The sequence below is a fragment of the Filicampus tigris genome, chromosome 3 (genome assembly GCF_054856515.1).
Source record: "Filicampus tigris isolate MCC_2025a chromosome 3, RoL_Ftig_1.0, whole genome shotgun sequence".
NCBI classification, from domain to species: domain Eukaryota; kingdom Metazoa; phylum Chordata; class Actinopteri; order Syngnathiformes; family Syngnathidae; genus Filicampus; species Filicampus tigris.
Genome location: NC_141219.1, coordinates 20,908,577 through 20,935,481, shown reverse-complemented (window position 1 = coordinate 20,935,481; position 26,905 = coordinate 20,908,577). Strand labels below are relative to the sequence as shown.

The window sequence follows — 26,905 nt, the reverse complement described above, 5'->3', positions numbered from 1 at the left end:
CTTATTTGTTTCTGCTTGTTAGCAGGACACAAGGTACTTGTTATTAAATTATTAAAACACTTTCAATACACACCTTACTTGACAAGCAGAATCTTACTAAAGTCCTTAAGAGCTAAGCATCCAGTCTGCAAGCAGTAAAAGAGGTGCTTGTCTCTTATATTGGCTATGCTCCACCTTTTCACTTTCTACCTCTTATCTTGTTTGGCATCCTGGGGGGGGGGGGGGGGGGGGGGCGTGGAGCCCAGCCCAGCTGAGAGACAACGTAAATCCCTGGCCAACCACCTCATCAATAGGCATACTCCATTCTTTAGAAAATGCCGCATGGATTGGATTTTACAGATTGAGAAATATCGCTTCTGATTTCGCAGATGAGCATACAGTTACTCTTAGCAGATTTGCATAATGTGCAAAGTTGCTTTTGACATATACAGTTTGATGGCAGCAATGGTACGCACGTCGACCCCCAGGCAGCCAGGCCGAAGACTTGAGGTGAGTCACAGGCCTGGCTGAGAGAAACTAGGCCACTGTGGCTCAGTTAGTCCTTGAAAATCCTTGGTTTTTTTGCTTTGTTTTTTTTTTTTTTTTTATCTCGACCCCTCTTACTAACTCTGCTTGAATGCAGAAGAATAGAACAACAAGCACATTAAAATGGTTTGTTATGTACAAAAAACACCCAAGGTACAGTAGGTGAAAAACTGCAATACAGAGAGACCAGATAAATAAAGAAATAACTTGTTTGGCAGACCCCAGACCCTTTAACCACATTTTATAAAGTATTCTTTATCATGTAACATCGCTAAGAGGAAACTAAAGAAAAACTCTCACTTGCACACTTCTCCAAATGACACTCTTCATAGGGCACAAAGACATTAACATAGAGAACATTGAACGCATCATGTACTGTATTGAGATATCGATTAAATGGGCATTTGACTAATTTCCTTAATCAATCACAGGGAAATTTATCAATTAATGGACCAAAAAAAAAATTAGATGTAGAATGTCTCTCAATGGTCTGAATGTTCTCACAATACAACACTGGCATGGAAACAGTTTCCAGATATGGAAACAGCAGTTTCAATGCCAGAGCTTAATTGAGCGGAATAATGCTACTAGGAAGATTTAGTAATTGATCCATGGTGGAATTTGTAGCTCAACTTTCCACGTCTGACGTCATGTTGATTTTTTTTTAACCGCCAATCGCTCTTAAGACTATTGGTTGTAGCCAAATAGTTCACTCCATTTTTAAGACATTAATCCATTTCAGTATTCTTAGTAATCATATAACTCATCAGTTAGGCCCATCCCGATATACAATTTCCCTATGATTTAAGAAGAATTTGAATATAGAGACAAGAAACAGCAAATAGGAGAAATATTTTAATTTACTTTATCCTTTGCAATTAGCTAAAAACTCATTCATTATTGGAAAACGCATGTTATTTACAGTAACTGCAATTTAAAAGTAAAAAAATTCACACTTCTCTATATACAGTATTTTTACAAAAACGTTTTCACCACTAATGTAACCTTCACAACTAAATTGGGGGTGGATCACAGATAATGTGGTTTCGCAATTGTGCACACCTTCTGAACAACCATTTCAAAATGACTGATTAGCTCCAACTCAAGTTGAGATGTTCTAGTAGGCTTTCCCTCACATTCTCTCTGTTGTTGTCAGTCACCCTAACTAACCCATATACTGTACACATTTTCACAAAGGTTTTTACTTTTTGGGAAAATTCCCAAAAGGTAATGTTTGTCACAAACAGAATGCTGCTCATCACCAAGAGAAGTGAAGCATGGTGGTGGCAGCATCATGCTTTGGGCCTTTTTTCCTTAGTCAAGGTTGTAGCAATTATAAACAGCTCAAAATACAAGTCAGTTTTAGCCCAAAAACTTGAGGCGTCTGCTCCAACGCCCCAAAAAAAAAAAAAAGTCAAGAAATGACTACTAGAACATCTGAATGTTGTGGTTAAGGTGTGTGACTTCCATTTACCATTTAAATTTCAATGTGATTCCGATCACAGCTACATCTCAGTTATAAGAGGGTGTGCACACTTACGCAACCACATCATGTACGTTTTTTATTTTTACTTCCTTTCTTGAAAATATTATTTCTTCTTTTTCCAATTGAGTTGGAAATGTTATAGGTCAGATTAACAGTGGAAAAAGCTTTGAAATTGTTTATCCTAGTCTCCATTTTTTTTGTTATATCCTAAAAACCTGGCATTTAAGTGGGGGGGGGGTGAAGCCTTTTTTTTTTTATATCCACTGTTTATCATACACTACTACAAATAGGTTTTGGGACACTTAGGGGTATTCTTTATAAAATAAGGACATCTCAGTTTTTTCAATGACGAAAACATTAGAACAATCAGAAAACGGTCTCGTGACATTGTTAATGTGGGTAAAAAAAGTTGTAACCTCCAAACTTTTGTACAGTGTGTTTTCACGGGCAACATGCAAGAACTTGGGTCACCTAAAAGTTTTAAACAGTACTGTATGTACTGGTTTCCACTGACATTTCCTTCTGTTCCTAGTATGGCAACTTCTAACCAGTCACGCTAAAGACTGCAGACATGTTTACATACACATTGGGTGTATTTTGGGCAGAGCCAGCTGTGACCTTTATTCTGTGTTTGTTGACATCTCTCTGCCCTCACCAGATAGCGGCCCAATTCAAGCATACTTGAACATAAACATACTCACACAGACGACTTACCGTAACTTGGCTTGGAATTCACTCCTGAATGACCTTGAATGACGTCTGAAGCTTTAAAATACAAGCCTGCAGAAAATTGGCAAGGTCTCCTGTTTGGGAATCGCGCTACGCCACACAACTGTCTGATTACTGGGGTTGCAAAGGGTTGGGAAAGTTTGGGGAGATTTCTGGAATTTGACATTTATTATAGCTGTAGTTTGTCCTAGTATAGAGATATTTTTCCACTATAGTGCAGCTAAAAGTGACTACAAATGTATTTGCTTTAAATTGAAGTCATTGCTGTGAACCTGATCTAAAATGATTGATCCAACTGACTAACTTCATCACGTAAACTTTTAAAAAAATTATTAAATGTTGTTGTATTTATTAAGGCCCGAGCAATGTCCGCTGTGAGGTCCCAATTGTTTTTGTGGACACTATTATTATTTTTTTGTTTTTCTTCATTATAATTCTGCAGATGAATCGTGTTTTCTCTATATCTACATAATAAGGGTGTGCATCTCTCCAATAACAGATGATTCAATTGTATCTTTATAGGTGGGGCGTAATACAGTTCGAGTACGGTTCAATCTTAAAGTGGAATGTTTCGGCTTGGTTCGATTCAGTGGGATTAGGATTTGTTTCAATATGGTAAAGCTGAGTTCAAGAGGGTATGATGCAATGAGTTTATTGTTTTCATTTAACATACATATGAATGAGCTTGTCGTTATTTCACTATAAATGTGGCATTCACTACTTATCTCGATATATTTTAAAGTGGAACAACTGGATTCATCTTGATCCCATGCATTTGCATCTTTTAAATCCAAGTGGATTTCCACATTCAAATCGTCTTTTGTTACACTCCTAATCTATATATACATGTGCACACATGTACAAATGCAGTATACAGCTGTCCCTCGCTATATCGCGCTTCACCTTTGGCGGACTAACTACATTGCAGATTTTTTACAATGCTATATTGTATGCTGTTTTTTACAGTGTACGAACCCGTATTGTGCCCTAATTGACTGCCTGTATTTTTTCAGCATGCTGTTTTTTTTACAGCGCACAAACCCTGCATTGTATTTTGCGTCCTGATTGGCTAAAGTACTGTAGACCAATTTGAATCTCGTCCGTGACATGTCTCGCACAGAATAAGTTTACTAAATCTAATTTCGTGAGGGATAAGAGGAAGAAGAGGACATAAGTATCAATAAAGATAAGAGGATGAATTTAGACTTAACTGCACAAGGCCCGGGGCCTTTCATGTTTCATTCTTACAGTTTTCAAATCTAATTGAAGGTGGCATGTCAGTTTCTTCTCATCAATAAAAGAGACAACTATCTATAACTATGTTTTTCTCTCGAGTGGAAAAAAAACCCTACAGCGGAGCCACGTCAGAACAGAGGAAAGTCAGAGGAAGTGTGAGATATGCATGAGTCAAAATGGACAATTTCTTATGTTTGCAACTTCATATGTTGTTCATTTAGATTAAATGCATTGGTTCAAAAATGTGTCCTCTTTATTTGTAAGAAAATGTTCATATTTTTTTGCCTTAAACAGATGTTTTGTACTTTAACTTCCTGTTCTAATCATTTAACAATGTTCATGGGTCAGTGTGACCTGCTCTAATTTTTTAATAAATATCACATATTATTTAATATTAAGAAACAAAAATAAAAAAAAGGGCAAACATACTAATCCTTTTTTTTCTTCCTAGATTTTCTAAACAGTCCAATTTGACCCACAACATAACAGGAGGGTTAAAAAAGGTTTTGACATTTGTTTCATTATAATGTAATATTAACAATATTAATAATTAATACAACAATAACAACAATAATAATAATAATAATAATAATAATAATAATAATAATAATAATGATAATAGAGTATACTTCTTTTTCTTACCAAGGTTTGAACTTTGTGCATGTTTGGACAAGAGACAAATGGTAATGATTAGCTTTAAACACAAAGTATAATAATTGCAAAAAAAGTTTTCCAATTTGCGGGTTTCATCTTTTTTTTTTCATATATCAAATTTAACCCTCGTGATAAATGAGGGACCACAGTAGACACATTCTGTACGCACGCACGCACGCACACACGGATCATCTACAACACTGAAAATGTCCTCTGTTCAGATTATGGACTGTTGATCCGACCAAATAAAAGACAAGAAAAATATCAAGCACTTGCATGTGCTTATCCCGAGCACAAGAGTACGGATACAATGTTTGCGGTGTAATCTAAGCAGTGTGAGCGCCTTTTGTATACATTGTACGTGACATTGAAGTCCTTCCTGAGCTTGTGACACTGCCTATAAGCCAGCCTGCATAGCCTGTGCCCATAGTGGCGCCAGTGCGTATGTGAGCGGCTGAGGCCTTGCATAGTGGCCGAGTGATGGGAGGGGGTGGGGTGCGGGGGGGGGGGCTAAATAGTCTGTGCTCAGAACCCTCACACACTAGCCTACAAGGACATGAGAAGAGCCACAGACACTCCATAAACACAAACACAAAAGCCTGCATGCTTGCTGCATTTGAGTACAAGTGAGGAGGAATTTTGGGGTGCTTTCAAAAAACTAATCAAGCATGAACGGGGTCGCACACATAGCTGCAATGCATTTTCTCCCAACTCTTCTCTCCATTTGGCTTCATTCAACAACTGTGTCCTGCAGGTACTGGTCTTGGTGAGAAAATGCGGCATTGCACTAATTGTTACCAGGCCGGCAAGACAATTTAGTTAAATTAAGTTTTGGAAAGATCTGAAAAACAGACAAACCGGTACAAAACGGCCCTTCAGTGCATACACTGCTCAAATCGCTGCGATGCAATTTCCACCAAAAATCACCCAGATGACCGTGTAATGTAATTCATATAATTTGAAAAGCCCCCAAAAAGTTTCGCACCAGTTTTCACTAGCTAAACAAGACCCACTACAAAGAGAAAATAGGCTACAATAAATAAGAGCTTTAAAAGTCGTTTTAAAGTTAAAATAAACAGGTGTTCTAAATTTGGCACACCACAGAGCAAACTGTTGTTCAAAACCCTGCCAAATTTGAAACGTAAAAAAATGGTGAAAAGTCAAGCCCTTAATTGTCTCCACTCTTAAATGCTGTGGGTGTGTCTGCTGAATACAGGAAACCACACCCCCACAGAAAAATGGATGCCAGTTCGTCAAGCATCTTCCTTATGCTTACACATCCCAACATGTTTGAGCTGAGAAAATGTTTTCACTGAAAACCTACGATGGCGCATACCCAACTGGATCCTCGCGGCACTTTCCACGGCACAACTAGGGGGTGTTATTTATCTCCACTTGAGGGGTTCTTCTCAATTGGCAAGCTCGCTTGCGGCGTCACCTCCTCACTTGGGAATTTAAACAACAATACCGAGCTGCTCTGTAAATTGCGGCATCTAGGGAAGAAGCATTTTCGGGATGGAGGCATAGCTGGATGCTGTAGAGGTAGAAAAGGGCCAATTAACAATACCAAAGTAATGCTCAATTGTGCTGGATCACCACTGATGCTAACAAACGCGCTCAAGTTCTTATGTAGTGGGAAACGAAAACATTTTGGGAAAACAGTGACCGCTATAGCTTTACAGTAGCAATGTGACAAGATTTTCCAAAAATGACTAACTGTGAAAATGCTAAGTCTCTTTGAAATGTCCACTTCAAGGAACAAAAGAATTTTGAACAATCGGGTGATGGTTTGCGGAGAAAAGCTTTTTTCTTTGAAAAGAAAAAATGGCCTCCTGTGAAGGGTTTTTGTGTGATATCGCCAGTGCAAAATCTGCTCCAAAAATGCCTTCAAGTTAGAGTAAACTTGATTAGTTTTCAACATATGTCCTGGCAGCACCTTTTTGCCTGCACACTAAAATTACCATGACATTTGAAACGGCACCTAAAACTCAGCTGAAATAGCACAAATGAAACATTATTTGTCAGAACAACAGCGCAGGCAGTAGATTAGGTCATGTAATCAATTGAGTAATTGACTGCTTTTTGTTTGGAGTGCTCATTCCATATTTTCGAAAATCCCACAAAAGATGTCAGCCACTTGTCACGGAGCTACTGACGGGGTCTTTGCAAAGCAAATTTGAGGATCCACCAGCGGAGTCTGTGTTGTTATCTGAACAGGAGAGAGATGCCCAAGAAGCAGAGCACTTTCTCCAATGTTCACCTTCAAGATATTTCTGTCCTTATCCAGATTACTGTGAAATCCCCATAAGACCTGGACAATCCTAAGCCATGCAGGGCTCGAGAGGAGCCCCTTACTAAAACCTCCTCTTCTATATCAGCCCCCAGCATCACCAGGGTCCAATTTTATGCACACCTTCACATTCCATTTCTTTCTCTTCTAACCACACCGCATTTTGCAGGAAACAAAGCACAACTTTAGACTTGTTTCCTCTTAAAATTCACTGCATTTATTAGCAAAACATGCTAAATGTGTTGTTCTCCACCACTAGCTGCAGGAGAGCGTCAATGGTTATGCGAAACACAGACCACTGTCGCACGGGCACCTGCAATCAACATTCTCCTTCCTCGCATTCTAGGTAAGGTCAAAGGTCAATAAAGCAAAAGGACAGCGTAAAGAAGCTTGACAAGGTCTAAGTGGGGCGCTGGCCGACCCAGTGACACAAGAGTTTACTGTAATCTTACCAGGAACCTTTCCATTGCAGCAGGCTCCTCCTCCTCCTGTCCAGCATGTCTTCAAGACTGCACACTTCAAAAAGAGAATCCTTCACCAACTTTGATCATGTTGCCAGAGTCATATCCAACTGTCTGTATTACCTCCCCTGGCGCTGCAGCCTGAGGAGAGGATTAGCATGAACAATACGCCCACTTTGGTCCCACCAGCCACGCTCTACACTATGTGCAACTTAACGTGGCTCCTCCTCTCCAACTTGGTTGTTTTTGACAATATCTGAGGAAGGCTAAGCAAGAAAAAGCATTATATAATCTCTGGACTCCCCTCCTCTTGTTCTCTGCTAAAACAGGGGCACTGATGTCATCGTTGCATGAGGGATCAGCGAGTGGCATAAGCCGCGGTGCCGGCTCGGATCTTGGCACACAAATACACTTGACATACTCACATCCAGGGATGCACACGCAGACACATACTGTGTGAGTCAAGTGACAGAGAAAAGTTCTGACAATCCACATGAAGAGGAATTAAGCGTATCCATTATAGCAGTAGTTCTTGAACGTTTTACACCAAGTACCACCAAAAAAAAAAAACGACGGTAACTCTCCAATTACTGTCATCATCATCATCATGACCATCATTAAATTCAAATGTACCGCAAGTTAAATAAAAGATATACCTAAATAAATGGTTGTAAAAAAAAAAAAAAAAAAACTCTTCTTCAAGATTAAATGCAAATGTGTTGTGCTGAAAAATGAAATACAACTGAAGTGCACACATCAAATGAACTGTGCTTCCGATTTTGAATTCCATGACCACCATTGGGGGTGGGTGTCAAAATTTGATAAAATGGTGCCCAATAATCTCCAAAAGAACGTACTATTTTTTTATTTTTATTTTTTTATTTACTTATTTATTTATTTTTTACACGCACAAATATTGCACATCAGCTAAATTAACTAAGCTGGGCAACTTGACCTAACTTTTGGGTATTTTCCAATTTTTCCAGGGATATTTCTCTACATTTCTACACGTATTCCATTGGGAACATAATTTTTTTAAAAGGTTTTTGGATTTGTAAAAAAATAAATAAATGAATACAATTTTAAAAAAATAATAATCAAAGGGCCACTCAAAGTGCAGCTGCTAGTTGCCCCGTCCTGCTCTAAAGTATCAATTCAGTGAAAATCAAAGTGGAAATAAAATGACACAAAGCGGATGTTTTTATTTCACAACACTTAGAGAGCATTACTTGTAACAGAAACGCTGATATTTTAGTTGAAGACGATGCGCAAGCAAACATTCCAAAGTCTGTTATTGTTTGAGAATATGAACTAAAAAGTTGATTGAAAAAAAAAAAAAATCAGAGTAAATAAAAGGCAGTTATCGAGAGCGTTTGGGTATTTTTGCCGCTTTGGATACAAATTAGACTGAAGGTCGTAGAGTAAACATAGCTTCTGTTTTTAAGTTCCATTACCACCGTTGGAGTGTGAATGAAAATTTGAAAAAAAATGGGGCCCAAGAACCTTCTAAAGAACAAGCTTATTTTTCACCCGTGCAAATGATGCACATTAGCGAGTACTGTTCCGATGAAGTATCAGTTGCAGGGCACCAGACTGCTGCCAAATGGTGGCATTTTGCCCTTGTGCATGTGTGACCAGTAAAGTTACTGTTGTTGTTTTCTTTTAATTTTCGAATATTTTTTTGTTCATGACAAAATTCTGCTCCTCTCTTCTGCCCATTTATCAGTAATACAGTGAATCTCAGAGGAAACGGCTCACCTGTTTTGTGAAGGTGAGCTATGATTGGTTGTTCTGTGAGCCTTGAGAAACTGTGATGTCATTTTCAGTTGACAGAAGCGACAAAATGGCCGACACCAGAGATGGCTAAAAACGGGTGGATTTTGTTGTTAAACTCATATTCCACAAAGGCAACATTAATCAGAATGCTGTGTTTCAAATAGTGGGCCTGCATAGAACATATTCTTCAAAAAATATGTTTAGGTTGACTTCATCTTTAAGCATATGATTTTCAGAACACCTGCACACGCATAGTTTCCACTGAACATGATCTGCTCTCTTATGGCGGTATGCCTGGTCATGTGCAAATTGTAAGTCAATGCAAAGCCTGGATGTGACGATCATGTGATTCAGCAACTCTGATTACACGACTCTGATTTGTGGCCACTCAAGGTCAAAGACAGCATGACACTGACATGCTGTTACAATACACGAGTGATCAATCCCAGCAATCCCACTAGACTGCCACAAAGATGCTTTCTGCCGACAAACAAAACTATTACTTGGTTAGCATAATAGCATACTTGCCTAAGTTCCTGTAACGAAAATGGGGCTAATCAGCCGTAAAAAAAATAATAGCAGACAGAAATTCAAAAATCAAGCCTTTTGCAAAAGGTTGGAGAGCAATGACAGCACAATCCACAACACTGTCTTGCCTGGGAGTTTCAAACAGGATGTGAACAGCAGTGTCCCACACCGAAGTCCGGTGTTTGTGTGAGCCGTCCACATCCCCGACCCGCCTCCCCGCTCCTCCCAGTCCCCACACGGGCACTCTCACTACACAATGACATCATCCTACGGTCAGGATTACTACGGCTGAAAGATGACACCTGTTACGTCTTCTATGCTTGTAATTATGGCGTATCTGATCAGATCATTGCATTCACATTCAATTTATTAATACAATGTACAATGCTTTTTTTCCCTACGTAAGTGTCTGTAATTCTACTTACTCCAAGTACGGAGTGTGAGTACTTTTGCTATCTGTGATCGTAGATGTGTTCACTCAAACATGCATGGAGACACTCACTGTAGGCTTCATGCAAGCATAACTGCCCAAAAGATAGGTGTGCCAAGATTGTGACATCATATTCAAAACTACTGGAGACTGCAATTACTGCCAAAGGTGCATTTACAAAGTATTAAGCAAACGCTGTGAATAGTTATGTAGGCGATATCTTAGTTTTTTTTTTTTTTTTTTTTTTCTAAATTTGCAAAAAAACTGTTTTCACTTTGTCATTATGGGTTATAGTGTGTAGAAATTTGAGGGAAAACATGCATATATTCCATTTTGGGGTGAGGCAATAACATAACAAAAAGTAGTGAAAGTGAAACACTGTGAATACTCTCCGGATGCGCTGTAAATCCAGTGACTGACTCTCTTTTCTTCTTAGTGCCTCTTTTTAGTGAAGAAAGGCTGTAAAAATTAAGTTGAGTCCTCAGGAGTTTTTCCATAGTGAATTTGCTTCAGATCAGCTGCCAATTTTCTTAATGAAGTGTCCAATGGATTCATGACTATAAAACTAAATCAAAACGTGTGGGACTTTGAAAATATTGCCAAGGCAAATGTCATCCAACATAAAGTGCTGTGCTGTACAAAGCTTTCCTCAGTGCTTTGGGGCTACATGAAGGCATTCAGTAGTAACCTCAAATTTTGTGTTTTTTTAGCAGTACAATGGTGACTTAAGATAAGAGTTTAATTCGAACCTTAGCCTCGCTCATAACTCAAAATACTCATATCCCAAATCAACTTTACCCATTACTATTTGCCCATGAATCTGTCCCAGCTGCTAAAAAGAATAAATTTGGTAAAAAGCACTCAAATATACTTACTTAAAAAACATACAATAATGACAATTAAAAACAATTTCAAAGGAATTTAACTGTTCTGTCACACTTTCTCCTTCAGTACTCATTGTGCTGCCAAGACCCAGCGTCTCTCTTGGCTTCTCAATAAGGCAGTAACATTAGTCATTCTTCGCAGAGGATAAAGAATATATGCCCGTGAGTATTGTTATATTCACTGGTGTCAAGCGGAATCCTCGTCTCTGCAAAATTATCACTTTTCAAAAGCCCCCAAAAGTGGCAAGTTGGTTCAACTATTCGCATTGCATCATGAAAGAGAGCAAGCCATTTTCAACACTTTAGATGGGTCAATAATTTGTCGATGGAAGTGCTTTAAAAGGACGAGAACGGACGGGGTCAGAGGATGATTATTTTTATGAAGGACAAAGGTGCGAGGGCGGAAGGGTACCCAGGTCGCGGACAGAGGATGGAGGACGGACCGGCAAAAAAGGGTGCAAAGTGCCCAGCTCTGAAAATTGTACAGCTCTGATCTGCAATCAGTAATCAGTAATGTTTGGTTGGGGTTACATCTGCCAAAGGAGGCTTAAGCAGTTATTAAATCCAAATGTTTACATCCTTTTTCCAGCACCCACTGTGACGTTTAGATGTTGTGTTAAAGAGGAAGTCAACCCAAACATTCTTTTCAAGAATATGTTCTATGCAAGCCCACTAGTTGAAAAAAGGCATTCTGATAAATATTGTTTGTGGAATAAGAGTTAATCCACCCGTTTTCGCCATCTCTGAGGGCAGCCATTTTGTCACTTCTGTCGACCGAAAATAACATCACAACTGCTCAGGGCTCAGGTAATGACCAATCACGGCTGACCTGTTTTCTGAAGCTGAGCCATGATTGGCCGTTACCTGAGCCCTGAGCAGTTGTGATGTCATTTTCGGTCGACAGAAATGACAAAATGGCCACCACCTGAGATGGCTAAAAACGGGTAGATTTTGCTGCTCAACTCATATTCCACAAACACAATATTAATCAGAATGCCGTGTTTCAACTAGTGGGCCTCCGGGGGAACATATTCTTGAAAAAAATGTGTTTGTGTTCATTTTCCCCCTTTAAGTAAAAACATGAAACGTATAAGTGTTTGTGTGGTATTTCTTTAAGAAATCTGTCTAATGTTGAGCGCTTGATTAAGAACAGATCACCTTTCATAACCTGTTTATGCAGCTATCCAGGGTTCACATACTTTTTCTTGCAACAGCATACATACTGTATATTCTATTTTCATCAGACAATATAAGAGATGATTGTAGTTTTTCTTGTATGTAGCCTCAACTTTCTTCATAAGAAAACACTGCCGAAAGCATGTAATTATGTAAATAAGAAAAAATATAAAAGCACTCCAGTAAGAGGATTGCGTTAATCTGCCGTTTGCTTAACCAGTGTGTTTGTTACACATGCTCCCCTCATGTCAAGACACCAACAGAGACACTGACATGCTGTCACAATACACGAGTGATCAATCTCAGATGAACGGGGCCTTTGAAGCAAGAGAGATGGTGTGTTCTGTACATGCTGTACTTTTCAAAACCGCTCAACAACCTTGAGCCATGTTAGCTGAGCTCACATGACTCCACTGTGCCATTTGATAGGTCCGTTCATATGAAACAAAAAAACAAGTAAGATACAAATATTTTGGTACCATATTAACCCTTTCATGCATAGTGCTCACTACAGTGGACATTTAAAAGTTGCTTTCGCCTATATTAATTCATCTAAATGTTTAAAAATATGTTTAACCCTTTCGTGCATTAATTATGATTTAATGTTATTATTTAAAATATAATTATATTTTTTAGTTTAATTAATATAGGCGAAAGCAACTTTTAAATAGCTGTCCACTGTAGTGACCGCTTTGCATGAAAGGGGTAAATAGCTGTGATGTTACCAAGGGCTCAACTACAGCATACATTGACTGGTGTTGCTACTGGAAGGAAAAACAAATAGCTGTGATTGGCTGGTAATCGGTCCGGGCCACTGTGCACCCCGCCCCTTGCCCAATGTCAGCTTTAATGTAGAAATTTGAATGACTAACTTAAAAAAACAAGGGACACATAACATTTCCATGCGAAAAAGTAAATGGTATCGAATTTTTATGTATTTCCTAAATTTGTTTTTAGGAATTTACTGTATGTATTGCGTCATTCACAAACACTCGACATATAAAGACCATATTTAAAACATTTGTAGTCACCTCAGTTAGAATTTATGTTATTACAAACCTTCAAACAACTGCCACTTTAGCACATGTTGAGCAGCAAAACACACTGTAATGAGCAGCAACACATACTGTAAAAGCAGAGCTAACCACCACACTCGCCGCCATATATTCTCCCTGGTCTGTGTGAACGACAAATACTGGCATTTAATGCTCTTAAATGCTGCATTTATTCTTGTAGACGTCAGTCCTGTCTGGCATGCTGCGGCACAACGTACTACACTGAGGGCGCACACCTCCATATTCGGACTTGCCTGTATACTGTACAAGTCCATGAAGAAAAAAAAAAGTGATTGTCTGCGATGTAACGCGCGCAAAACGAACTGCCCGTATAGCATTGGTTGACTACCCTGGTTTTATTGAGGTTCTACCATCAAACAGTACAATGTTATTCTCTTTGCATAAACCAGGAGGAAGTCTTCAATGACTGTTCTGTGCACTTATTGATTATGGTTGAGTATCTTTGTTTAGATTAACTTTGGCTGGTATACTCTACGGCAGAGATCTCAAACTCCGGTCCTCGAGGGCCGCTCTCCTGCATGTTTCCTCCTGCAACACATCTGATTCAAATGATCGGGATCGTTATCAGGCCCCTGCAAACTTGTTCATGAGCTAATCATTTGAATCAGGTGAGTTGCAGGTGGCAAACTTGTAAAACATGCAGGAAAGCGGCCCTCGAGGACCGGAGTTTGAGACCCCTGTACATTTTAATGGCTCGTCCTAAAGTGCTGCATCATGGCTCATTGGTGAAGTCTAAAACCTTATGGAGGTTTTGGGGCATCTCAGTAAACAAGAAACTCAATATGATGATATACAAGGTTGAAATTGGCCTTGATGCCCGTCTGACATTTCAGACACAACTTGAGTTCAAAGGCGTTACAATTGGTCTTTTTCGAGAATAAATACCCGAAGTATTCATGAAAGGCAATTCTCACGAGATAAAAATGCAACAGTGGAATGGCGCCAAGTTAGTCTTCTTTAAACAGAACCCAACCACACAGTAAACATGTGGACCTTAGTTGCGTAACGTTTCCTAATCAGGCAAAACGATCACATGCTAAATTTATGACGCAAACATCTTCTTTCCGAAGGGCAGCAAGGACTGTGGCCTTGTTTGTAAAGGTTCGCTTCACCTCGGCTACACATCGTAAGAGAATATTCTCAGAAGGAAGAGACCTTCTGTCTCTCTGGGAAAGGCCCCAAAAGGAATGTACAGGCGTGCCTTGAGGTACGAGTTTCATTTGTTGCGTTACCACGCTCTGAACTCAAAACACTCGCATCTCAAACCATCTTTCCCTACTGAAATGAATCCGTTCCGGTCTTCACCCGACAAAAACAACAACAATTGTTTATTTCAATGAGGAAAAAAGATTGCACTCCATAATATTGTACTACACAAAAACATACAGTAATGACATAATTAGATTCATTAAAAAGAATTAAACGGTTTCTATTGGCTGGCAACCAGTTCAGGGTGTACGATTATGCTTAGTCCGTCTATTTTAAATTTTTTCCCGTCATTCGTCAACAGTCATCGGCGGATAGATTAGCTCTAAAAATCTCTCAAAATGCACTACAAGTTCTTCACTCTCAGCTTCAACAGGTCGCACCTTTGTTCGTTTTCAGTGACGAGGTCATCCGTCAGTGGACGTCATGCGCCATAACTAAAGCCAACTTATTTCCTCAGACTCATTCAGTTCATGTGCCATAGATGATAAATGGCACGGCCACTAGCCGGCTAGTGGACAGGAAGGGAGGATGAGGTCAAACCGTAGTTGACAATGTTTAAAATAAAACACAATGAGCCGCTTAAGTCATTTCTCAAGCAATCGTTTGACATGATGGAAACGGTTCAGTGGAGAGGCACATTTCACATTTCAGGCCGGATTTAGACTACGTGGTTCAAGTGACCCAATTTCAATGTTTCCCTCCCATGTGGCTCCCTCTGCATATGCGTCATGGGAGTGGAAGAGGGGGAAAAAAAATAAAGGAATGGGATACATTCAGATCCAAATCAGGCCTGCCAATCTGCCAATGTGACAGCAATTATGTACAGTCAACAGAGATATACAGAATATATCATGCCTTCCAAAAGCACTGATCGATCAGTTAGAGACACTGAAATAGAAGGCCGGCATGTAAAACCAGCCTAATATGTAATTATTGTATACCAGGGTCAGCAAAGTTGGGAGGTAGCCTGTCTGATGGCATGCAAGCCTTTTCTGGCTCAGCTTCTGGTTGGAGGTGTGTGTTAAACACACAGGCCAGGACTTCATTTGATTCATTTAACATTTAAAAAACAATTAACCTCAGGGGCGTTAGCAGAGGTGATCAGTGCCCACCCACGGACACACTCTGCCCACCCAAAGAAAACCGGATGTAGTTCTGATGAATGGGAAATACAAAATCAAAATCAAATCAACTTTTATTTGTTTAGCCCAAATCACAACAACAGTTATCTCAATTAAGGAGAAAACAAAACACGTTTTAAGGTGCAGTAGCCCTATGCTGGATTTTGACCAATTTGAGCATTGTAGCACTTTTTGTAGCACGTCCGCCTCACAGTTCAGAGGTCGGTGTTTGTCTCTGTGTGCCCTGCGATTGGCTGGCAACCAATTCAGGGTGTCCCCCGCCTACTGCCCAAAGACAGCCGGGATGGGCTCCAGCACGCCCGAGACCCTTGTGAGGATAAACGGTACAGATAATGGATGGCTGGATGGATGTTCTATGCAGGCCCACTAGTTCAAACATAGCAATCCGATTAATATTGCGTTTGTGGAATAAGTGTTAATCCACTCGTTTTTAGCCATCTCTGGGGGTGGCCATTTTGCCTTCTGTCGACTGAAAATGACATCACAACTGCTCAGGGCTCAGGTACCAACCAATCATGGTTAAGCTTCAGGTGAAAAGAGGTGAGTTGTGATTAGTCATTACCTGAGCCCTCATTGTCATTTTCAGTCGAGAGAAGTTACAAAATGGCCGCTCCCAGAGATGGCTAAAAACATGTGGATTAACTCTTATTCCACAAACTCAACATTTATCAGGATGCCTTGTTACAATTAATGAGCCTGCATAGAACATATTCTTGAAAAAAATATGTTTGGGTTGAATACCACTTTAATGTAACTGTATCAATGATGGGGTATAGGGCCTTCTGTAAATAAGCATTTGGGGGCACTGCTTGAGCCAGGAGCATGGATGTAAACAACACTGAACGTTACATTGCATACAATGTATAATGCATTAGTTTTACTACCAGATATTTTCAATGGTATATTTCCTCTGGATAATTGTGTTTTGTTTTATCTTCAATATTTTTTTAAATAGGTAAATAAGAAGAAAATTAAATATATACTGATAAAGTGACATGAAATACTTATACCGTGATACACTTTTCTACTACTACTACTAATAAGAACAATAATAATAATAATAATTTCAAAAATAAATAACCAATTGACAGCTCATATTTTGAAAAACTCCTAAATGGGAGCAGTGGTAACTTCCACTGTAGTTATCTGCACAATCTACCATCTTATAATACATCAGCAAATAGTTAAATTCATTTTTAGGGGCACTATCCATCTACGGTATGTTCAATTGTGCTTGTCAGGGTCATTAGGGTTGCAGTTGAGCTGGAGCCGATCCCAGATGACTATGGGGAGAGGCTGGGTACATCCTGGACTGGTCACCAGTCAGCCTCGGGGAGCATACAGGCAAGCAACTATCGTCGCTCATATTCACATCTATTGACAATTTAGAGTCTTCAATTAATCCACATAAGCACAGGGAGAACAAACTCCACACAGAACGGCCTGAGCTGAAATGTGAACCCAGAGACTCTTAACTGTGAGGCAAAGATGCAAATCACTACTCAAAAAAATACAGTTTGATTCAAATAACATGCACTAGGTTACATATACAGTAAGAGAGGTTTAAAAAAAACGTATTTTGTCATTTCTTTCTAGAATAGAATGATTTAATTTAAGAGAAAGTCCAAGCTACGAGTGAGTGATTGTGCCACTTACGTACAAGCACAGACAGCACATGATTCAAGCAAATCAGCCAAATGACCTGCCTTTTTGTTCCTTGATTTCCTGGTGCGAGGCAGTAGTGGGAAGTAACAAAGTGTAAATATTTTTTTTATTGTACTTTTTGTCATTTTCAGTCATCTGTACTTTACTTCAGTATTATTTTTGGTTTTACTTTTACTCCCCACATTTGAAAACAGATACAGTATCTGTATTTTCTACTCATTACTTTGTCAGGAGGCTTGTTACTTTTTTTCAACCTCCATGGATAATGACAAAAGGAAAATCAGAAACAGAGAGAGGTAAAGTCAGCAGTGGTAGAGGTCTTGATTGATTAAGATCTTTGGTTCTTAAAAGGCAGAAGACAAAACAAACAGTAACTGCAATGAGATGAAGTTGCATGAACCAGAGATCCAGATTCACGGCGTAATAAAATAATTGTTTGTTGCTGTTGGGTAAAATTATAAGATCACCATGTAATCTGAAAAGTAAAAAACATATTTTTTCTGTTGTCTTCATTAGCTAATTTAGCATTTCAGTCAGTTCACAATGTTAGCAAAGCCATGGGAACGTGTTGTTTTCATAGTGTAAAAGTCACTAGATATCTCTTAAAGTGGAAATCAACCCAAACATATATTTTTTCAAGAATATGTTGTATGCAGACACAGTAGTTGAAACACGGCATCCTGATTAATTAATATTGCGTTTGTGGAATATGAGTTAGGCAGTGAAATCCACCCCTTTTTAGCCATCTCAAGGGGCGCCCATTTTGTCACTTCTGTCGACTGAAAATGACATCAACAACTGCTCAGGGCTCCGATAATGACCAATCACGGCTCAACTTCAGAAAACAGGTCAGCTCTCTAACTCTTATTCCACAATCACAATGTTGATCAGAATGCCTTGTTTCAACTAGTGGACTTGCATTGAAGATATTCTTGAAAAAATATATGTTTGGGTTGACTTTCCCTTTAAACATTTACATGCAATATGTAACGTTATTTATTTTTACTCTGTACAAGCTTTTTCTGTAACCACATAGAAAAGAAACTATTTAGTTCTTTGCAGAGGATGTTTTTCCCAAGTGTTTCAAGATGTTAAAACGGTAACCCTAGCCCTATTGTAATTGACATTAACAATTAATTTTTACTTTGTACAATTCAGTCTGTACTTTTTAACTTTCACTTAAATGGGGAGTTTGCAATTCCCCCACCTCCCCAAAAATATTTTTGTAATATTTGTTTAAACTGTCAATATGACATGAGTACTTGTTGTAGTTGCAGTAGTAGTAAAATGATCTGTGTAAAAAAATTTTTTTAAATTCAACTCATTTTGGTTTGACAGAAACCACTGCACCTAAAGAACAACAACCAATCAAAGACACAAAGTGTGACTAATGAGGTGTCAATCAATTGCCATGCACTCGCGAGCACACTCATAACCGGTCACCAGCACACTCCCAGAGCCTTACACTGACCTGTTACCATCGGCTTCAGAAACTCCCTTGTTTGCTAACAACTGGGCATAAGATTGACAGAAAAAAGCACAGCAAACGACCTCAGGCAGATTGAGAATAATGTGGAATAAGCAATTATTGTACTTGACAGGTAAATTCATCATCTCTTTTTAATTTTGTATTAATTGTACATTCCAAAAAATAAAACTTCAAACTGATAACATTTAGTCTTACTGTAACACTCTATTACAAATAAGTCACGCTAGCAACATTGCAGACATGGCTAACACCAGCTTGTTTACAGTGCTAATGCTAGCTTCGTATCGTTTGTGCTGCTGTTTTGTTGAAGCTGGACAGTGTTCTCTCTGAATACTTATCACAATTATGCGCTTTCATGATCACAAGCCGTTATCAGAGGCCATATCTGAGAATCAGTGAGGGACTCTGCTTTCGAGGTGGAGGCGGGGATTAGTGGAGTGAGGCTACATTCAAATCTTGTGGTTTTAAAACTACCTCTTTAAGTACAGGACTTAAATCAGTACTTCTACTTTTGCACTAGTTTTATTTACTCAAGTCTCTGTACTTCTAATTATGGAGTACGAGTACTTTTGCCACATCTGGAGAGAGGGCAACCCAAAGGAAAAAGTCAAGGCCGGACAAGGTCGAGGCTTGTGACTGTCTATTTGGCACACAAAAAAAAATGCCCACTATCACAGGACCTTGTACATGAGCCTTATCATCCTCAGAGCAGCCCAGATGGCACCATACCCTTGACAAAGGCTCACGTCACGCTCCCAAAGCTCTATTGAATGTTTCTCGCACTGCAGACGCCTGCACGCTGTCTCCCGGTCGCACGAGCTCCAAACATACAGTACACATTTGTTTGACTGTGTTTTTGCAAGAGGCTAAACTTCACTGTGGCTATGACCAGCTGTGTGTGGTTGGAGAGGGTAATTATCATCCTTACAGGGATGAATGTGTGCGCAATCTGCACAACCACAATGACACAAGCCAGGGAACACATGCACATTGGGATGAGAAAAAACAACATTCAAAATGTTACACTAAGACAACTGATTATTTCACAGTTTACAATATTTCCTGAATTGGGTTTCTATGGTCAGGGAGCCCCATTTCCACAGGAGAGGTACTGTACTATGCCAAAATCCTAGGCAACCATTAGAACCGTGAGTTATTTTAGCATTGCCAAAATTACCTCCCTCGTCTCTTCACTAGAATACAACCAGAAACCATGAAAAAACAACTCTGGAGACTTAAGCACTTTGTGAAACCTATTCTCCTATCCACTGATGTTTTACGTTGCAGCAATGGCAAATGTACTTCCCACCACTACAAAGCACCATACATACTTCATTAATGTAGTATAATTCCAAGTAATTTTTTCAGGTATCTGTACTTCCATTGCGCATTTAATTCTTTACTTTTACTCCTTACATTTGAAAACAGATATGAGTACTTCCTGCTCCTATTTATGATGGCGTCTTTTTTAAACACGTTCACTGTAAATGCTATACTAGTTAGTTACATTTAATGGATAGGCTTAAAAGGGAAATCAACACATTTTTTCCCAAGAATATGTTCTATGTATCACTATGTATCCAAGCAGACCAGGAGAAACTTATCCATGCTTTTATCTCCAGTAGACTTAATTATTGTAACGGTCTTCTTACTGGTCCCCTTCAAAAGAGCATCAAACAGCTGCAGCTCATTCAGAAAGCTGTAGCTCGGTTACTGACCACAACAAAGAGATCGGAACATATTACTCCAGTCCTAAAGGCTTTACATTTGCTGCCAATTAGCTGTAGAATAGTTTTTAAAATTTTGCTACAGGTCTATAAATCATTGAATGGTTTGGGTCCTGAATACATGAATAAAATGCTGATTTAATGTAAACCCCGAAGGGCTCTGAGATCTGCAGACTCGGGTGGAGCCCAGAGTTCAAAGTAAACATGGTGAAGCGGCATTTAGCTGTTATGCTGTACACAAATGGAATAAGCTGCCAACACAACTGAAGTCAGCCCAGAGTATAAATGCTTTTAAATCCAGGTTAAAAATGTAGCTTTTTTCTCATACCTTTGATTAAGGTCCTCAAAACAATTTCAAATGATTTTTTTTCCCTTTCATATATTTTAGAAACACACTTTTATTCCTTTACTTTTGAATGGTTTTAAAGTTTTCTATTAATGTGTTTAAATGTTTTCAACATACATTCTAGTCATTTTTGTAAGATATTTTTGTTTTCTCTGTTTTGCTTTTTGAATGCTGTTAACCGTTTGTTTGTAAATGCTTGTAAGTGTTGTCTTTGGATGTGTGAAGCACATTGAATTGCCTTGTGTATGAAATGCGCTATATAAATAAACCGGCCTTGCCTTGCCTAAATCTTTGCACGTATTCAGCAAGTGCCTTCAAACACTTATAATGCACTAGAAAGAAAAAAAACCCTCTGAATTCCCATTGTAGGGTCTTGAAATATTTTCTGAGACCTCTGATGCAGAAACAATTCAAACTATGATACCTTTCTACGGATTTAAACTGCTAGGATCAAACTGATCCAGAGGATAAAAGATGTTTGCAAATTTTAAGGTAACAGAAGTGTCAAAGGGTTCAAATAAATTACTAAAAAACTAAAAAGAGGAAGAATGTTTGATACTAATGTTTGAAATATTTCTTTCACTAAAAATCAAAAAGGTTGCCAATTCATTTCCTCTACAGCAAAGAGTTGATCAATCAACTAATTGTTTCAGCTCTACTTACTACTGTCACCTACTGGGATTTGAAGCTGCTATTAAAAAAAAAAAAAAGAGGGGGAAAAAAAAAATCTCCCTGGACATGAAAATTGTGCGTTAGCGTTTAAAAGGGGCTTTAAAAGAGTGGCATGCACACAATTTCCAACACAATCAATAGCTATCATTGATCTCCTCTCTTAGCGGAAGAAACAAATCAAAAGCAGCAGCAACACATGACCTCCATCAGATGCTTAGCAATAATGTAACACAGAAAGTGCACTTTTCTCCATGCTAAGCACCAATTGAACTCCGCCAGCCACCGCAATGATCTACAGAGGACGCTAAAGATGACACCTTATAGATTTGGGATTCACCATTTCCAGCTGAAGGAGATTTGTGTAGCATTAGTCAAACTCAATCAGGGGACTAATTCAATCAAAGGCACAGTGGGCGTCCTGACGTGGCGGCATCTGTCATGCTGCCTTCTCACTGCATCCTGCGCAGATATTTAGCCACAAAATTCAGCTTGACATGAGCCCTCAAATAGCCTGAGGTCTGCCAAACAAAATGTACATGCAGAAAACATATGCACACATACACACTCAGTACATGGGTCATTTCAGAAAAGGACATTTTTTATCCCCTAACCTTGTGAAATTTCAAATAAACCATGCACTAATTGTGTAAATTATAGCTTAGTTGTCCCAAGACAAAATGTAACCGTAGCTGTGATTAAAGTGATTTTTAAATATTATTTGAAATACCAAATAGTTCTTGAGCAGCACTAAATGGCTTTTTTTTCTTCTCGTCGCTCCCTCTTGATGACCAACATACACGTCAAATGTAACAGATAAAAATACGGTTTTTTTTTTAAGTTTAATTTTTTTTTTTTTTTTGGGTCTGCCTCATTTTTAACTGTTAATATGTATATATTTTTTTTACAACATGACATGTTAACAACAACACACAAAAGTAGTAATTGTACTGTGAAGTTGTCGGTCTCAACATAAACGCAAGAGCTACATGACTCAGCAGAAATGGCATCAAGCTAATGGCCTTGACCACATGTAGACAGTAAATCCTCGCTTGTAAAGTTCATAATTTTCAACCAAAATGAAGTTTTTCACTCAAAGAAATATAATCCTGTTACTCATATCATCAGGGTAAGGTTCTTGACCAGTTAGCATGGCAGCTAACACAACTACCCCCAAACTAAAAAAAAACTATGACATTTGCATTGATTAGCAAACCTGTTACTGTAATTAGAGTAATAGTAACATTAAATTAATATTCAAATAAAATATAAAAAATATTTTTACAATATTTTTTTCAGGTGCCTAATTATCTGTAATAGGGTTGCACTAAAAACAGCAAAATATAGCATATCGCCACTGTCCTGTGAAAAACACTTGTCTATTTTTTTTCATTTTTCTTATTTTTTACAAGAATGGTGTTTCCACGTGACAGACATCGCATTAATGTGAACATTTTTGAAAAACTCCAAAATTGGACATACGTGTTTTTCACAGGACAGCAACAATATGGAAAAAAACATATATCTCATAAATAGTACCGTTGATGGTTGAGCTGGACTTATTTTATATATATACTCATTTTAAAATGTCAGTATCTATTAGGGCTGCACGATATTGGAATAGCATGCAATATGGATGTTGACTATAGCGATATCGATATTCTTGCGATATTTAACATGTTCCTAAAGAAATGACTTTTCTTTAAATCTAATGAAAGAAGTACATTTTTTTCATGCGGCAAAATAAGCAATCACAATGTGTTCCGAGCTAATTAATTATAATTCCCCTAGATAATGTCTAACTACTAGGTGGCGATATGCATTCAAGTCTGCATCTGACTGGTCAAATTCAGATAAAAGCATACAATTTCATAAGAAAATCATTGCATGTCATTGCGATATGCATATCGCAAAGACTATTATCACGATATAATTTTTTTTCTTTTTTTAGATATATTGTGCAGCCCGAGTATCTATATTGTCTTTCAATTCAACAATGATCCACATGCACACAACACAGCATGAGTGCTTGGCCTGAAATGGAATTGAAAACCACTTAAATTTCTCATACTATAATTCTTTTAACAACTCAACATTGATTCCCTTGTTGATTTGTGCAATAAACCAAATCCATCAGTCTTTCTCATATCATCCTACTGCACACCAAACACACCAACTTGCATGTGTGAACTTACGCAACATGCAAATGAGAATGAAATTGATCATCCCCTTGATAGGAAGCACATCTCTTTTCGAAGTGTCCAAGCAGCACATCTCATTATGCCACACTTACTGTAATTATTCATGGTCCAAGAAACAAATGGGACTGCTACATTTTGCGATTATGCAACATACTCAGCGCACACTTTACAGTATGCTAGCATCAATCCTCTTCCGGGCCTTATCTACTTTTGTCATTTTTCCATAAAAAAAAAAAAAAAAAAAAAAAGTACATCTTTGCATGATGACCTTACATAAGAAGTCTTGGGGGGCCTCCATAAGACCTCGCAAGAAAAGCATTCTAATGCGACGCAGTGGAAAGGTGAAGCAGAGGCCAAATATGTCAAGTGAAAACTGACACAGATTTCAGCTCGGGTTTGTAACTCAAGCAGAAACATTTCGTTTGGCTTCTAAATGTAGTCAAAATGCTCTTCACGAACAGTGCAAAAAATAAGTGAACCAAACATCTGATTAGAGTGGAGGACTGTGACCTTTATGAACCTACACCGAATGAGTGTGTGTACAACGTATAACAGTGGTTCTTGTAATTTTCAAAGTGCACATAACGTTACAGTCGCTTACAATGAATATACTTTTAAGGAATAAAACGGAATATCCACCCCGAAAAAATGTGCCAACACCTGGCCCTAAGAGTAGCAAACCGAGGCAGAGTGAAAGGAACTCAGCCAGCTGAGAGGAATTAGCAACATTTCTGCTCAACAGGCACATTTCCGTTTAGCACCTCTTTTTGAATTTTAAGTGATTGTACGCTTGTAAATTTCAAGAAATAAAACTTCGGACTGGGAATATTTAACATTATGTGTATGTCATGATAACAAATTTGCAACAGTGGCTAACGTTAGCTTGCTTACTACGCTAATAATATCTTAGTATTCCTAGTGCTGCTATTTTGTTAATAATGGATATGTGTTCTCTATGTCAATTTATCATGACAATGCACTTTCATAATCCCATGCCATTACGAATCACCGTGATTGAGAATTGCAAAGGGTGGGGGAGGATTAGTGAGTGAGACTCCATTCAGATTTTGCTAGCAGTTTTAACACTGCAAACTCTTTTTTTAATTATTTTGTTACCTAAATAAAAGTTATGAAAATAACTTCTAAGAAAATGAATGCAAATATACTAAAAGTTAAATACTTTACAGCCATACCTACCATACTTGATTAAAAAATCATTTAAGACACTGTCACATTTTGCAGTTTAAACTAAATTCTGTGTTTTCCATACCACTAGAGGAAGCCCACACTTTAAGAATCAATTAACGTGATCATCTTAAAGACAGTAACGTTTAAACGAGTGAGTTTATGGTTTTGAAATTACAAGCGCAATCAAATGAAAGTGTCCTTTCCATTCAACCCCCGGCCTTTGTCAGATATGACAAACAAACATTTGATAGAAAACGTGCTCGTGTGTTCCCTCACCTTGCAGCTCAGGGGCTTGAGGGGTAGTCCCGAGACAGGATTTCCTTGATGCTGAGTGGTGTTTGTCTGCTGGGGCGAGTGGGAATCCTCGGACTCTTTTCCACTGTGGTAGACCACCCTATCAGAGATATGAATACTTGAAGCACAGCCCATGCTTCAGCCCACTTCAGCCTTTTTGTCTGTCCTTTTTTTTTTTGTGCAAGTGTTTTTTTACTTTGAGGGCCACCAGAGTGTCATTTGCTCACTTTTTGTTTTTAGTGACACAAAATGTCCATCCTCTCAGCTTAAATACATAAATAGATACATGTCATCTGGGACACAACAAAGCCAGTTCTGGAATTGCTCTAAAAAGAGGCATGAATAATAAAATTTTCTATCCCCCCTCGGCCCTCCAGGAGACCAGGAAGCTGATTTCCTCCCTCTTGTTTTTCCACATGAACTTAATTGGAGATCTTTAATCAAAGCAGCAGTCCTCCTTTGGCGGGTGGGAAAAAAAAGTTGGGTTATAGTTCAGCTGGACTGCTCTGATCCGCCAAGGCCCCTCTTGTCACTCGTACCACATCACCATTTTTCATGTTGTTTGTTTGTGCTCAACTTCAATCATCAAGTAGGCCTAAGCACACACTCTCACTCACGCACACTCACTCACACATACACCCCAGCACACGCACACACACGTTTACACGCTCTCATATAGACAGTGCAGCCTCATGCAACAGTTTTATCCATTTCTGCGGTGCAATCTTGCATTGGTAGTCGTCCTTATCCACCCTGGTGCCATCCGATACTAATTTGAATACAGGACGGATTGTGTGGCTTTTGGAACAACCTAACTGGTCCACTTCAGCTGAGGACGATCAAGGTACACGTTGTCACCCGCTTTGCTCCAACCGCGAGCCGACCAGCATCCTCCTCCTCATCAACAGGCTGCAATATTCACACTGCACGGCATTCATGTGGACACTCGTGTCAAAGCATTCCCAGTGGAACAGAACGCAACTCCCCATGTATCAGCTCCAGAATTGGCCAGCGAGAAACGCGGAGGGGCCAACCGGCGTTCAGGCATCCGCTACACGCTTCAGGATGAGCCCAACCCGGGAGCAGTGTCTCCGTACTCCTCGGTGTTCCCTCATTCCGGTGGTGGTGGCGGCGTTGAAGAGAGGGGGGGAAGGAAGATGTATGTAGAGGCTGTCAAATTGTAAAAATGACGAACGTACCGCCTTCTGGAGAATCCCCCCACCTCCCCCCTAAAAAAAAAAAAAAAAAAAAGCAATATTTGAAGACAAGTTTTCGGTGCAGGATGATTAAAGGTGGCGAGTGCGCGGGGGCGAGCTCGAATGAAGCCGCCACATCGAGGTCGTTTTTAGGCTTGTCTTTTCTCTGCCTTGCCTGGCGTTTGCCCTTCCATTTCTTCGCCGCTGCTTGACAGCGGCACATCCAATAAAAGCACCCGCAAGGATTGACCTACAGCCTTTACTGACGTTAATGCAAATTAGGTGCGCGCAGCTAATAGGCGCCGCGCTCCCGCAGCCGGTGGGTGGTCCTCCACGCAGCGTGGGAACTTTGAATACACCACTAACGCTGGGTGCACTTTTTCTCTTGGCCACACTCCTTAATGCCGGAGGAAAACACGGGTTTCTTCCTATACCCAATGCCGTTTGGGCATTTGAAAAAAAAAAATCCTTCACTGATATCCAGTTTTGATGTCCAGTTTAAGATTCGTGTGCTTGTCCACTCTTTTC

The 26,905-nt window shown here is 39.1% G+C and overlaps 1 protein-coding gene across 2 annotated transcripts in view; it reads right to left on the bottom strand.

Annotated features, from left to right (window-relative positions):
* The window catches only part of pde8a (phosphodiesterase 8A), a 71,747-nt gene extending 45,095 nt beyond the window's left edge, over positions 1-26,652 (bottom strand). The window contains exon 1 of one of the 2 annotated variants that reach the window (XM_086025721.1): positions 25,164-26,652. In XM_086025721.1, the coding sequence (XP_085881847.1) occupies positions 25,164-25,316 (153 nt within the window). In that variant the 5' untranslated portion in view covers positions 25,317-26,652. Of the gene's footprint in view, positions 1-7,372; positions 7,516-25,163 lie in introns of those variants that run through there. The other variant, XM_086025722.1, reaches the window with a different exon arrangement.
* Between the last annotated feature and the right edge of the window lie 253 nt (positions 26,653-26,905).